Below are 14420 nucleotides of genomic sequence, written 5' to 3'. Positions count from 1 at the left end.
AAAGAAAAATACCATATTCGTTCGACTTGGAGTAAACAACAAATCACATTATCACTGACCGCCAAATGTAATAATTACGTTCTATTCAAATTTAAACTTTTTTTTGTTTAATTATTATACATTTATAATATTAGGTTTAGGTAATTCATTGACGTACACAGGGGGGCGAGTGTTTTGGGTGTTCAAACACCCCCCGAAATATTTGGTTTTTGTCATAAAAATGATGTACTAAGAAATTAAAATAATTAGTATAATTTGAATAAGAATAAAAATACTTATTTATAAATAAAATAAAATTATACCAATTGTGCATTGATGTGATGGGAACAAAAGAAATACTTTGCAATAACTGATTTTCAAAAACACCCCCAAAATTTTTTTCTGCGTACGTCATTGTTGGGTATAATACTATAATATGTATATTAATAAGTGCAACTGGGGGTGACCCCCCAAAAAAACTTATAGCACCCCCCAAAATCAAAAATATTTTATACATTTTTAAATTCAATGTAAAATAGTTATTTCGTTCATATGAATTTTCATGATAAAATAGAAAATTTTGACCTCGCTCAGCTATCTTATCACAACTTGTATAAGCCATAAGGTTTGTTCCAACACGGAATTTGGGATTAGTTACCTACAACTAATCCATGATTGATTTGCAACGCATACGCTACCATGGACTGATCATGACTTCAACGATCATGGATTTTAACTCCCAACCCGGTCAGAATCCACGGATCGTTTTGACTGTCGATAACCAGTCATAAAACTGGTCTAATAAAGTGTTCAGACTGAACAGTTCAGTGTTGGAACAAATATCTGATAGTTTGACTTAGGCGAGTTGGAATGGAAAAATTCTACTGCACATGCTCCCAACAGTTCTATGATAGTTCGACCGCGTGTTGAAACAAACCTATAACAGTATTTTCACCTGACATCCTTTTTTTTCATAACAGAAATAATTTATTACTCAATATTATTTAACAAAACTATTTTTCATTACTGTAACGCGTTTTTATGTGTTTCCATATAATCCTTGAGTCGCAAATGTTTTGGTAACAACTAGCAGGTATGTCATAATGGCATTGAACATCAATAACTTCAGATTTAGATATCAATATAATATTTTTTAAGCCATAAACTTCAAACTGAACATTTTTTTTACATCCTCTATAATTTACATTATTTTATTCTAACGCATTTAATCATTATATTAGAAACATGAATATATAATTTTAAATCCTAGAGAATTGTATTTATTGTGGCAAGTCAATAACCAAATCGAAATATATTTTATTTCTCAAAAGATTACATGATTAGCATATAATTACTAGATCAACTTTATAATATATTGACATTCTCAAAGGATTACATGATTAGCATATAATTACTATATCAACCGTATAATACGAGTATATTGACATTTCATCTAAATTAAAACAATTTTTAATTTAATAGTTTTTTTTTTTTTTTAATTTACAATCAATGTTAAACATATAATTGAACGTGCTAATACAAAAAATAGAAGGTAATATAAATTATAAATAAATAAAAAATATTTCTGACATTTATTAGTATAAAATTGAACAAAATAACTTTATTTCTAAATCATTTAAGTTGTATTACAGTTAAAAATAAGGAAAGTACAGGAGGTTATATCACAAAAAGTTAACTTTAAGTGCGACAGTAAGTCAAGTTCATCTTAAGATTACATAAAATCTTAAAATGAACCTAAAGTTAACCAACTATAATCCCATTATCCAATGATTAACAAATTAAATACAGAAAACGTATTTAGTGTTAACGGTTTGAATATAAAATAAAAATCATTACATTATAATAAAGGTAGGCTAAAACTTAGTTATAATGAAGATATATATTAAGACTTAAAAAATTAGTTTTCTAGTCATCATTGTATGTGGTTCATATTTATACATAAATATGTGTATGTGTATGTATCAGTATTATAATTAAAATATATACTTAGCATTTAGTCTTAAATAATTAAAATTTTAGTTTTTAGAATTTCTTTTTATCCTTGTTGTGGTTGAATAATATTAAACCAATGTTTTTGGTCTTCTCCATCATCGTCCTGTATTTGTATCTGTACTATTTGAACATTTTCACCATTTATAGTAGCATGTTCAGCAAATGCTGCAGCATCACTTTCATTCAATGTAATATGGCGAGTGGCTGGCACTATTAATTGACGATGTTCTTGTCCACCAACACTAACAGTAACAGTCTCCAAGTGTCCAACATCCACATCACCATCATCCCCATGATGATCCATATTCAACATTGTATGAACATCACCATGTTGGTCAGTCGTTGTGTATTGAATCTAAAATATATTAAGATATTAATAAAAGATAAATTATTAAAACAAAAACATTGGATAGCAAATGATTAATTACTTGATATTTATTATCAACAAGTATTTGCTCAACAGAATTTAAATCATTTCCAAGATCTTCTTGTTTCCCTGGCAAAAGTATGTGCTCTTTTAATTCTCCCGCAAACAATTTTCTTTCTTCTTCAGTCATATCACGCTAAAATGTTATTTTTGTAACATTAAATTAATTATTGTTATTTAATTTAATTAGTTTATTAATTTTAATACTAACCAATGCTGTTTGATTTCCATCAGAATCAACCACCATAGCCAATTCCATTTCAGAATCTGTACCTGGCATTTGAATGTCTTCTTGAATTTCTTGTATAGTTACAGGACTTGATGCCAGCCGGGGTTGATTAACAACAATAGTATCATTCAAATGTCCTGCTGTAGTCATATGATTATAAAGCAATGGTTTTCGCATAAATCCAGCACCACAAACTAAACATTCGTAGGGTTTTTTGTCACTATGTACAAAACGATGAGCATTTCTGTTATCTCTACTGTTGAAGGCTTTACCACAAACCTTAATTTGATAAATTTAAATATTAATTAAGTAATTTGAATAGAAATATTTTTTACTCTGATAGTAATTTCTTACTTCACATAAATACGGTTTTTCCCCAGTGTGAATACGTGCATGTTTTTTAAAATGTTCTGGGTAAATAAATGATGCTTGACAAACTTCACATTTGAAAGGTCTTTCTCCAGTGTGCGCAGCTTTCATATGATAATCTAATAAGCGACGTCTCTTAAATCCTTTACCACAATCTGTACATTTATAACGTTTATCATCATAATGGGTAGCTCGTTTATGAGATTGCAAGTTGCTTCTTTGACTATATGCATAAAAAATATAATGTGAGTATTAATTGATAAAAATATTTCATTTATTAAAAATTATACCTGAATGTTGCTCCACAAAATTCACACTGGTATGGTTTTTCACCAGTATGAATGCGCTCATGATCTCTAATCTCAGCTTTCCTAGCAAATGCTTTACCACACATACGACAAATAAATGGTTTGTACCCTGTGTGTACAACATAATGCACTTCTAAATTGCGTGCAGTGCCAAAAGCTTTGCCTAAAATTATTAAAACAATATTATATTCATAATTATTAAAACTTGTAAATAAAATAATATAAGATACGTAATGCATTCAGTATTCAGTATTTTTTTTTTTTTTTATTAATCTTTTTAAGCACGGCAACTATGACCATTAGCTGTTAGTAGGTTTGTTTATAACTGTTTTACTGTGGGAGAAGGAATGGTTAGGTATGACACGTGTATGTGTGGCAACAAGGTTTTTATCACTACAATGCCCGAGTGGTTACCTATCCGGAAAATAGTGGCAATGGTCGGTGCTTACTCTCGATCACGTCACGTGGTTAATCGCAAGCACTGTGCCACACCAAACCACCTATCCAGTATTATACATGAATAGAAGTTCATTTTTAAAATAATGAAAAAAATAAATATACATTAATAAAAATGGTAATTTAAGATCACATAGGTATTAAATAATCAATAGTTCATAAAAAAAAATCGATTATTTTTTAATTATTTAAACATAATATAGAATTTATACTGAATTAGCACAAAAAGTATATAATATGATGATAAAAAAGGAAAGAACATAATATGCACAATTAAGAAGTCATCCATTATTTTCTTATGTTGTAGGGTGATTGAGAAGAGAGAAGGGGAGGAATTAATCAATAGAATAGAAAAAAAAATATGATTGTATGAATGTAAAAGATATCTGCATTACCTCCCTTTCAGTTGACAGTGAAGGTTATCGAGAAGCATTTAAGTAATTAGATTACTGATTGTTAGTTTTAAAAGAAATTTTTTGATTGAGATATAAATATATATATACCTAGTTGTACACTTACCACATTTTTGGCATACATAATTTTTAAGCCCCGAATGTGTCCGTTCATGATGTATCAGATTTTGCTCAGTAAGAAAAGCTTTACCACAGTTAATACAAGTGAAATTTCGCTCACGATTGGTATGTACCTTTTCATGTGCTTTGAATGTATACTTGGAAGTAAAATCTTTACCACAAATTTCACAACGATATGGACGCACTCCTGTATGTGTATTATTATGTTCTTCTAATGTATTTCGTGATCTGTAAAATAAATAATTTTTATACCGATTTTTGGAAGGAAATAACTAATAAGTAAACATGATTAATTAAATTTACTTACGCAAATTGTCGGCCACATGTTTCACAAGTGTGATTTTTTGATTGTGGCATGTGCATTTTTTTATGTACTCTGAACATACGCACATTGGTAAATACTCGACTGCAAATGTCACAAACAAAGTTACCATCTTCACTATTTGCATGGTGTTCAAGATGTTTCATCAGTTCAGGTCTAGAAAAAAAAATTTACATAATATAACAAAATATTAAATTAGCTAAAAACAAATAAATATTATAAGCTATAGAAAAACCTAATTCAATAAATAATATTAATTGTATAAGAGTAAAGAAAACTTTTATAAGCTAATGATGATAATAATAATAATAGAATAAACTAAGTCACAAAAGCAATGAAATGTAATAAAAATCAATCATTGCAGCAAATGTTTAATGCTTTGCTGTCTTTTACCAAGTACTTATATTGCTGTAATGTAGCGAAATATTCATTCATCAAATATCTATTAGGGCAAAGAAATTCGTTGTAATGTCGAAATGTGCACAATACAGAGAAAACTTTTAAAAAATTGTTCACTAATTTACAAATTAAGTATTGTGATGACTAATAATATAAAAAGGCAATTAGGTAAGTGTATTCAAGTACATTGGTCATTGTTTTTTTTTTACTTGTGGACCATTTTCAAGAAACGCAAGTGACAAATATTTTTTAGGCAAGTTTACTAGTCATGAGAACCTAGCATATGGATGTCATTTATTATTAGTAAATATATATTGATGTTCATCATTAAAAGCATCCATTAATTTATACTTTAGTGTCTAATTATAAAATTGTGTTAAACACCAATTAAGGATAATATGTAGGTAGTTCTGTATAATTAGTAGTTAATATTTCTAAATTACCTTTTAAGGAACTCTTGACCACATATATCGCAAATAAATAACTTAATCTGATGTACATTTTTTGCATGAACTACAATACCTCTAGCATCTGCAGTAAATTTATTATCTACACTGCACAACAGGCAAGTGTAAATTTCTCCATCGTGATGGACCAACTATAAGAATAAAATAGATTAGAGATTAGAGATAGTTAGTCTTAAAGTATTTCAATAAAAATAAATGCACAAATAACTTACCATTTGTGGTATGAGAATTTCAGGAGTTTTTTTCTTTAGTGTACTTTTTGTCATTTTTGGTTTTTTTGGACTACTAGACTCGGCACCATCATTTTTAGAATCATCATTTCCTTCATAATCTGAATCATCATCATCAAGTATTGCACTGTCATCTAGATCTTCTTCTTCGTCAATATCTATGTCTGCAAGTAAAGCTTCCTGAGCTTCCTGTTTTATATCAGCAGGTTGAATCAGTTTTTGAGTGCACTCTTCTTCAATTCCAATTGAATCATTATTATCCTTGCAATCATCTTCCAACATCTCTATTAAATTATCTACTGATGAACACTTTTGCTGCTTTTCCATCTCTTTGTCAATGTCATCTTGTAAAGCATCTTCACTGGAAATAGGTACATCAATAGTTTCCTCCTTAATCTTAGGACGTCGTCCTCGTTTTTTAACTGGCTTTGGTGTATCAATTTCATGTTCCCCATCAATAGTGTCAATAGTATGTATATCTACACCTTCAGATTTACTCCTAGAATAAAAATTGTTTGCTATATAACATATATTTAAAAAAAATAATATTTTTTTAATTCATTACTTGAGTGTACGTTGATATTGGGAGGTAAGCTCTAATTTTATATCAGCTAACCGATCTTCAAGTTCATCCACTTCATTCAAAGATTTAAAACATCGACGGCACACAACAGTGGAATGTACATCTTCAGAAGAGAGAACTATACCAAGGACACCGTCAATTACCTTAACTACAGTACGATCTGAAGATGTTACACGGTGCTGAAATATAGAGATAGCATTTCGAGCTGACACTCCTGTGCTACCATCACAAATTAAACATGTATTTGATGTCGTTGTTGAAGACCTGTCATGATCTAGATCAGTTGCCATTATAACTTGCAAATTTGTAAAAATTCTAAAAAAAAAAAATCAGAAATTCAGATAATTAACCATCATAAACTAATCTTTTAAGCTAATAACTTAATGAATTTAAATCGATAAAACTAAATTAAAAATCTACATTATTTTGATTAGGCAATCATTTAATTTGCTATGAAATTTTGGTACTTAAAAAGTAATTTTAATTATTTAAAATCTAAATTACATCTTTAAGTTGAAAACAATATATATATATATATATTATATATATGTTGTTATTTTCATAAATAATATTATAGAGTTCAAAAATCTAAGAATGGACATGAAAATAAATTTTAATAGGAGTTTAATATTACATAATTATTAATACAAATTAAAATTGATTTAATAAATAATAGATATGTAGTAATATTAGAAATTCTAATTTCTAGTAATTGAACGAAAACAATTTATTAAGCTAGACTGCAGTTTACATATAAAACCCGAATTCTTAACTTGAAGCAAATCGAAAGTCTACATGATACTATAAGACGGAAATTTTAAAAAATTATAATAAAAATCGTCAAAATATTCTAATAAATATACTTTTGGAGGGAAAAAATTGGACGGCAATCATTTATCACCAACAGTCGAACGCCAAACAAACTTTTTTGATTATATCATTGGAAGAAATCGAATGAGATCGCGTATACTTTATTATATGATAATAATAAAAATTATATAATTTTTTTATGGTCCATCATATTAAAAAACATAATGGGCGCTATAAATCGATCGGACATCTGCGACCGTCGTTTACGCAGCATAGACTACCAGGAATTACGAAAAACAACCTTGATCATTATAGGACAGCATCGTTTGTGCCATCGACAACACATAACAATTATAATAATATCATAGTATAAAACGTATATAATATTACGCTTAGTTCAGAGAGCAAAAATAAAAAAACCCTTAAAACTAATTTTCGTTTCTTCAAAAGGACTTTGCCGTCGGACTTACGGACGTACGATACGCGTAACGACGTATCGTCACCGACGTCTCAACGGCTCGGCATCCGATCGCCGACGGGAATCGGTATTAATTAATCATTACAATTGTGGCGGAGACGTCGGGCCGAAAGGGAAAACAAATCGGAAAAATCGTCAGGCATTTGGGAGACGTCGCGTTCGTCCGGGAAAAATAACCGTCCGGAAACGCGACGTCCGGGCCCGGGAAAGCGCACTCCGCAGTTGGCGCGGTCGGGCGACAGTACCGAACGAATTACGAAATATTTACGTCTACAAATAGTACGATGATATAATAATGTTATGGAGGCGCAGGCGAGAAAAAATAACGTCCGTCCGTGTCTGCCGAAAAATGGACAACCTGTAACGGTCGGAACCAAAGTTGCCAATATGAAATAGTATATTGTGTGGCAAGGGCGGGAAGTGAGCCATTTCAGTCGCGGGCGTTGTGTGCGGCACGAGCCGTAGGCAAGTGCCGCATTTCGCCCAAGACTGAAATGGCCTTCCCGCGCGAGCCACACATACTATTTTTTGTCACGCCCCTGCGTTCATGAAAAATGTTATGCAGGGATCTATGCAACAATTATAGACTATTACTAACGCATCGTTCGACACACTTATATAGGAACAGTGCAAATTAAATATGTTTAAATGTTTATGCGTCATGCAAGGAGGTTACTATACATTTAAGATGTAACCAAAAGTTTATGTTTTGTAAGAACCGTGGTAGGTGTACATTTCTGGTTGTGCAGGAGATACCTACGCGCCCGGCGGCCGGCACTTTAGGGGATTTCCTCTTTTCCGCCCGGCACTTTTGGGGATTTCCTCTTTTCCGCCCGGCACTTTTGGGGAATTCCTCTTTTCCGCCCGGCACTTTTGGGGATTTCCTCTTTTCCGCCCGGCACTTTGGGGATTTCCACTTTACCGCCCGCTGGACGGAAAAAGGACGCTTTCGAACGCTTCAACCGTGGTCGAAAACCAAACTTTCGGCGCAGGCGTGACAAAAAAACATTTGCCCGTACAGCATTGTCGTCCCAGTGTTGGCCGACGGCCGCCCGGTCCCCATACCAACCAAAAAAATAACGCCGGTGACCGGAAAACGGCGGACGCGGTCGCGAACAGGCTGTACTCACCTGCACTGTGCTCGGGTGCGTCGTCGTGCTCGGCGTTCCGCGTGCTGTCCAAACCAAGTGCAAAGCTCACGGCGCGCGATGTCCCGACGAGAAAATCGACTGTCGAACCGTTGTTACCGTACGGCGGTCGGCCATTTTAGGTTTCGGTTTTATGTGGCAGGCGGCGTACTGGTAGCGCCCGTGTTCCCCCTTCCCCCGTCGCGGTAGTCGAGTGTGCGTGCGTGCGCGAGTCGGCGGCGTTCGACCGACGTTAACGGAGGACGTAAACATCAACAACAACAACAACAACAACACAACATATTATTAATATTCGGGCACGCTGATAACGACGGTAAAACGTAACCCGTACGCCGTGATAACAGTACGCGCCCCGTCGTGGTTACCGGTTTTACTGTTCCATGAAATGCGCGACAATTTGTTTGCACGTTCGTAATTCGCCGCCGTCCGGGACATGATCCGACTTCCGTGTCGATTTCCGAGTTTCGACGACATTTCTGTCCTATCACCGCCTCGTGCAACGGCCCGGGTGCGTTTGAATGCCGGCCGGAGTCAATGTGCGTCCAGGCCATGCAGTCGAACCGTCACATCACGTCCGTCGAGTACGGTGAATGACATTGTCTCTCGGGTGGACAGGTTACGTGCTTTATATTCCGAATTCGGTCGTCACCGTCTGCTGGGCCCGTCACGCCCGGAATATTAAAGGCGCCAATTCTCCCGGGTTCGCGGGTCTTCCAGCGATAATCAGTCATTCCAGGTTAGTTTAGCCGTTTAGGTTATTTGTAGCTGCTCAATAGTGGCGTGGCCAACTAAAAATATTCCACACTGAATCCAGAGGCATTTGACGATATGACATATCTCCCATAGGACTAACCCCCACTACTATAAACCTAAACAGGGTCTTTTTACCTAAACCTCTAGGTTAGATTAGGTTAGTCGATTACCTCAGGAATTACCCTTCGCCATTCCACTGTAGCGGCTACTTCAGTGGCCCTCAAAAACCGGGTTACCCACATATATATATATATATATATGTACAAATCACTTTCACGATAATTTTGACAGGCACGATATTTGTGACGCTAAATTAACTTTTAATGGAATCGTGGTCACCTCAGACATTATTCATCCATAGATTTCGTCAAACACAGGCTTTTCCAACATAAAACCTCATGATTAACTTTAATATTGAATTTCATTTAAGATCATTTTTGATAAATTATTGTTATTTTTGTACTTAATAGATACTTATTTGATTCAATAAGAACTCAAAATAAAAAATCATACTAATTAAAAAATATTGTTTTAAACTAAATCTTAATGTACTTATTATTTAATTATTTTACAATTTTTATTACAGATTTTTTATTCGGTCAAATTGAGAATATGTCAAACAAAGTAAAGTATGGAGTAAAAAGCCCACGTGCTAACTCTAAAATTATTCATTTTAGAGAAGTAAAGGATGTTCAACAGAAACCTGTGAAAAAAATTGTTAGAATGAGCGATTTAAAAGAAAACAATACTGAAGTTATAACTGTTTCTCCAGATTTCTTGGATGACAGTTCATCCGAGATTAGAGATGATGGTATGTCAGATTCAAGTTATGATGATTTAGAAGTAAATAGTGAATACCAAGATGATCCAGAGGTTATTGTTGTCTGTGGTGATGATTTAGATCAATCTAGTGGAAGCGATTTGGAATTTATAGAAGACATTCAACAACAAGAATCCAGTAAAAATAAATTGCATTATGATGTCAACTCTTCCGATGTAATTGTGAGAACAGACATTTTAAATAATTTATTAGAAGGTCGTATGACAAAAACTACTAAAAAGCTTCTTGATTCTACCAAAATTTCTTATTTACCTATGCAACTAACTCCAAATGAATTTCATTCTACATACTCTAATGAAAAAAGTCCATTTAAAGTTCGACCTATAAAAGCTAACAAAGGCTTGAGACATTTTTCCAAAAGAGTGTGCGATAAAGTTAAGACTAAAATGGTTACCACGTATAAAGAAGTAGCTGATGAATTAGTTGCTGAATGCGTTGGCAATAGTGATAGCCCAACATTTTTATATGATCAAAAAAATATTAGGCGCCGTGTATATGATGCCTTAAATGTATTAATGGCTTTAGATATCATTGCTAAGAATAAAAAAGATATAACCTGGAAAGGGTTACCAACTGGATCTATACAAAACAGTGTATATCTTGTTCAAGAAAAAGAAAACCGCCTTAATAGTGTAAAAAGAAAACTTTTAGCTCTTCAAGAGACTATTATGCAAGAAGTAGCCGTCAAACGGTTAGTAAAACGTAATCAAGATTTAGAAAATGAATTTGGTCCTCCACCTCATAACACGTTTGTCAATCTACCATTTATGGCCATTAGTGCTAATGAAGATACATCTGTTGAAATAGAAATATCAGAAGATGAAAAACAATATCAAATGAGTTTCAATGATAAATTCAGTGTAATTGATGACACTGAAATTTTGAAAACAATGGGTTTTACTTTAGGATTGGATCGTGGTGAAGTGAGCCATGAAGACTTAAAGATTTTGAAAACATTAGTACCCAAAGCTTTTGAAAAACACATTGTTATGATGGCTACCAAAAATGGAGAAATGTTTAATGATATCTGTAAGGAATTCGATGAAAAAATTAAGTCTGCTGAAATTGAACAAACTTCATCAAGACCCAGTATCATTAATAGAAGGAAGAATAAAAGATAAATAAAAATTGTTTACAATGTTTTTTATTATTATCATGACAATCAAAATTACTTTGTTAAATATGTATACTTTTTTTTTTTGTAAATAATTGAATGTTAATTAGTTTTAACTTGTACAGGTTTAACTATTTTATAAATAATTTAAATATATATATTATATATTATATGTATATATTTATCATTAAATTACAATAATGACTTGTTTAACTAATTTTCATTATATTTGACAACTTGTTTTTATTATTTGAATTTTAAGTGCCACATTACTATTTATTTCCTTAAGAAAGAAGAAAATTTAATTTTTATAATTTGTGACTTCTTATGTAATAATAAGTTTACAGATAGTCATTTGAAATGACAAAAGCAAAGCTTATGTTATGGCATTTTTAAGTGCTTGTCGGAGATATGAATGTATTAATTTTACAATAGTGTTAACAAACACATAACTTTTTTTAATGTTATTTTAAATCCAAATTTGGGCAAAATTAAATATTTAAACAAATAACAGTTTTAGTTATATATTTTGTGGTAATTCAAAAATATTTCTAGTAGGATTTGAAACTTACATAATATATTATTAACTGTTATAATATTTTATATACACAAAAATATTAAGATTAATTTTGTACAGTGGGGACCCTTCTCGTCAATTATTTTATCATAGAACCCCTAAAACCTAACATCAAATCCTAAATTGTGTTGACTAAATCAATTTGAAAGATTTCGGGCTAGTACTTATTTTTAACATAAGCTTTTTCATAAGTCATAACATAGTACAATAGTCAATAAGTTAGTATTTACTCAAAATTTAATTTCATAAATATTTACCATAATAATTAATAGGTGATATAATACATTAATTCAACAATATAAATATATTGTGAAACATAAAATACAGATTGATAAATCTTATTCACTTGAAAGTGTATTTTGTATACAATGATTTATGACTAAATACAATATACATCAATCAATGATGACGTCATATTATACTTAACATCTACTGTACTGCAGAGCTGTTATCCACTTATCCCTCCCTTTTTATTATTAGGGATATTTGTGACAGAATAGATTTTATAAAACTTTATTCATTATGACAATCATAAAAAGTTATTTTATAAAAAATATATTGATATACTCGTTTCATTTTGATAGGTATTTGTAATTCTAATTAAAATAACATTTTCTTCAAATAAACAGTAGATAATCTGATTTTTATTAAGATTAACAATAAGCAATGTCATAACTCATAATCATTAATATAAAATATATAATTCAACATTTTTTTTTTTTAATGATAACTAATAATAATTATAAAATAATCATTTAACCAAATTGTATACCTTTTTCTTCTTTAATTTGTCTTTGTATATCTAATGCTCGTTCTTTATACTTCTGAGCAAGATTCAAATCTTTAGGTACACCATCTCCTTTTTTATATATAATTGATGCATTAACACAACCTTTTAATTCATTTTGATCACAAGCTTTTATTGAGTATTCTAAGACTTTGGACATATTAGGTTCCAATCCAATTTCCTTAATGCCAGCAAAATGAATATTACTAGCTACATAACATGCTTCTGAATGCTTGTTATTACATGCTTTTTCTAAGTAATGCAGACTCTAAAATAGATTGGTTTTGTTATTTACAAAATTTAATTTTAATTAAGTATTGCCTAAAAAACTTACTTCAAGTAAACTTTTTGTTCTTTCATCAACATCAGTAATTGAATCACTGTGATAACGGAGTTTCATTCCTGCAGCAAAACATCCATCAGACCAATTATATTCACAGCCTTTCTTAAAATATCTTATCATCTATACAAACAAGAAATTATATTTTTACAACTATAATGTTGAACCACAAATTAAATATCTAGAAAAACTGTTATTGGATAATTATATAATATAATTCACTAAAATATATATTCTCAATACCTCAGGAAGTACTGGTTTGAGATTTTTCAAGTTATTTTTTTCAACATAAGCAGCATACTTGTAGCAACTGCGACCAAAATTCCGTTCATCACAATTTTCTTTATATATTTTAGCTGCCTTATCATGGTTATTTTCTACAGTCTCTAAGTAATCACCAAGTAACTGGCATACTACAAATTATTTAATAAAATTCTATTATTTAAAATACATATAAAAACAACAATAATAACAAAATACCAATTTATAAATTTACTTTGTGCATCTTTTTCACTGAAACATCCAAATCTATATTCAATTCCTAAGTTTTTAATATATTCCTTAACATCTTCTTCTTTCTTGAAATCATATGACATTTTTAGGAAAAGTTTATTAGTTACAAACTACTTATTAAAACTAAAACACAGAATGAACTAATTAATTAAAATGTTTAAACAATATACTTAACAAAAAATTCATTTTAAAATGCTTATTAGTATATACTATTTAGCTTAAAGTTATTCAGCTGTTGTTGTATCATATTCTTATCAATGTGTAGTATCACAGGCAATAATTTTGTGCTGCTTGCACAACCCTTAGGGCTTAGGTTAGGTTAGTAAAAAAGTAATAAAAAAAACCTAACAGTATATAATATGTTCATGCACAAACCTATCTTTAGACTCATAACCTAAACGGCTTAACCATTCCCCCCCTCCGTCCAACCGCCATCGAAACCCGCAAACTAACAAATTAAATGGTACCTATGATTATATAGGTAGATCAATGGTAGGAAAAAAGTACAAATTGCAATATTTTAAATAAAACTTATACCTAATCACTCTATTATTGTCTGTAACATGATTAACTAACTAACTACTAAATAATATAATTCTCTGGTGGAGATTGAAATTGTTGAAAATAAAAATATAATCCCGCCAAAAACTGATAATCGTTTCTAGAAGTCCCGTGGGCTGTACCAACTTCAAACTATTGTATTGGTTTTAAATTGTAGTTGGTACGAACACCTGAAATGTTTAT

The 14420-nt window shown here is 31.3% G+C and overlaps 3 protein-coding genes across 3 annotated transcripts; 1 reads left to right on the top strand and 2 right to left on the bottom strand.

The window, feature by feature from the left end:
• Window positions 1-1552: 1552 nt before the first annotated feature.
• On the bottom strand, window positions 1553-8880 carry LOC114131257 (zinc finger protein 502-like). Its single transcript, XM_027996431.2, has 11 exons — window positions 8734-8880; window positions 6298-6630; window positions 5715-6231; window positions 5479-5633; window positions 4622-4792; window positions 4301-4542; window positions 3308-3488; window positions 3003-3240; window positions 2631-2927; window positions 2421-2555; window positions 1553-2347 (listed from the first exon to the last, which is right to left on the bottom strand). The coding sequence occupies exons 2-11, from the start codon at window positions 6603-6605 to the stop codon at window positions 2036-2038; spliced, it is 2556 nt and encodes an 851-aa protein (XP_027852232.2). The 5' UTR covers window positions 6606-6630; window positions 8734-8880; the 3' UTR covers window positions 1553-2035.
• A 457-nt stretch (window positions 8881-9337) lies between these two features.
• Window positions 9338-11677, top strand: LOC114131258 (transcription factor Dp-2-like). The gene is made up of 2 exons (XM_027996433.2): window positions 9338-9487; window positions 10091-11677. The coding sequence occupies exon 2, from the start codon at window positions 10117-10119 to the stop codon at window positions 11464-11466; it is 1350 nt and encodes a 449-aa protein (XP_027852234.2). The 5' UTR covers window positions 9338-9487; window positions 10091-10116; the 3' UTR covers window positions 11467-11677.
• A 981-nt stretch (window positions 11678-12658) lies between these two features.
• On the bottom strand, window positions 12659-14281 carry LOC114131241 (cytochrome c oxidase assembly factor 7 homolog). The gene is made up of 4 exons (XM_027996415.2): window positions 13660-14281; window positions 13407-13576; window positions 13158-13286; window positions 12659-13091 (listed from the first exon to the last, which is right to left on the bottom strand). The coding sequence occupies exons 1-4, from the start codon at window positions 13757-13759 to the stop codon at window positions 12792-12794; spliced, it is 699 nt and encodes a 232-aa protein (XP_027852216.1). The 5' UTR covers window positions 13760-14281; the 3' UTR covers window positions 12659-12791.
• Window positions 14282-14420: the final 139 nt, after the last annotated feature.

The sequence above is a fragment of the Aphis gossypii genome, chromosome 3 (assembly GCF_020184175.1).
Source record: "Aphis gossypii isolate Hap1 chromosome 3, ASM2018417v2, whole genome shotgun sequence".
In the NCBI taxonomy this organism is placed as follows: Eukaryota; Metazoa; Arthropoda; class Insecta; order Hemiptera; family Aphididae; genus Aphis; species Aphis gossypii.
This window is presented reverse-complemented; position numbering and strand designations above follow the sequence as displayed.

Excerpts from the sequence above, each read along its gene's own strand:
- LOC114131258 (XM_027996433.2), top strand. The coding sequence starts at position 10,117 with ATGTCAAACAAAGTAAAGTATGGAGTAAAAAGCCCACGTGCTAACTCT.
- LOC114131241 (XM_027996415.2), bottom strand. The coding sequence starts at position 13,759 with ATGTCATATGATTTCAAGAAAGAAGAAGATGTTAAGGAATATATTAAA. Across the intron at positions 13,287-13,406 it reads TCAAACCAGTACTTCCTGAG|ATGATAAGATATTTTAAGAA; the intron begins GTATTGAGAATA and ends TTGTTTGTATAG. Across the intron at positions 13,092-13,157 it reads GAACAAAAAGTTTACTTGAA|AGTCTGCATTACTTAGAAAA; the intron begins GTAAGTTTTTTA and ends AATCTATTTTAG.
- LOC114131257 (XM_027996431.2), bottom strand. The coding sequence starts at position 6,605 with ATGGCAACTGATCTAGATCATGACAGGTCTTCAACAACGACATCAAAT. Across the intron at positions 4,793-5,478 it reads GGTCAAGAGTTCCTTAAAAG|ACCTGAACTGATGAAACATC; the intron begins GTAATTTAGAAA and ends TTTTTTTTCTAG. Across the intron at positions 2,348-2,420 it reads TTGTTGATAATAAATATCAA|ATTCAATACACAACGACTGA; the intron begins GTAATTAATCAT and ends AATATATTTTAG.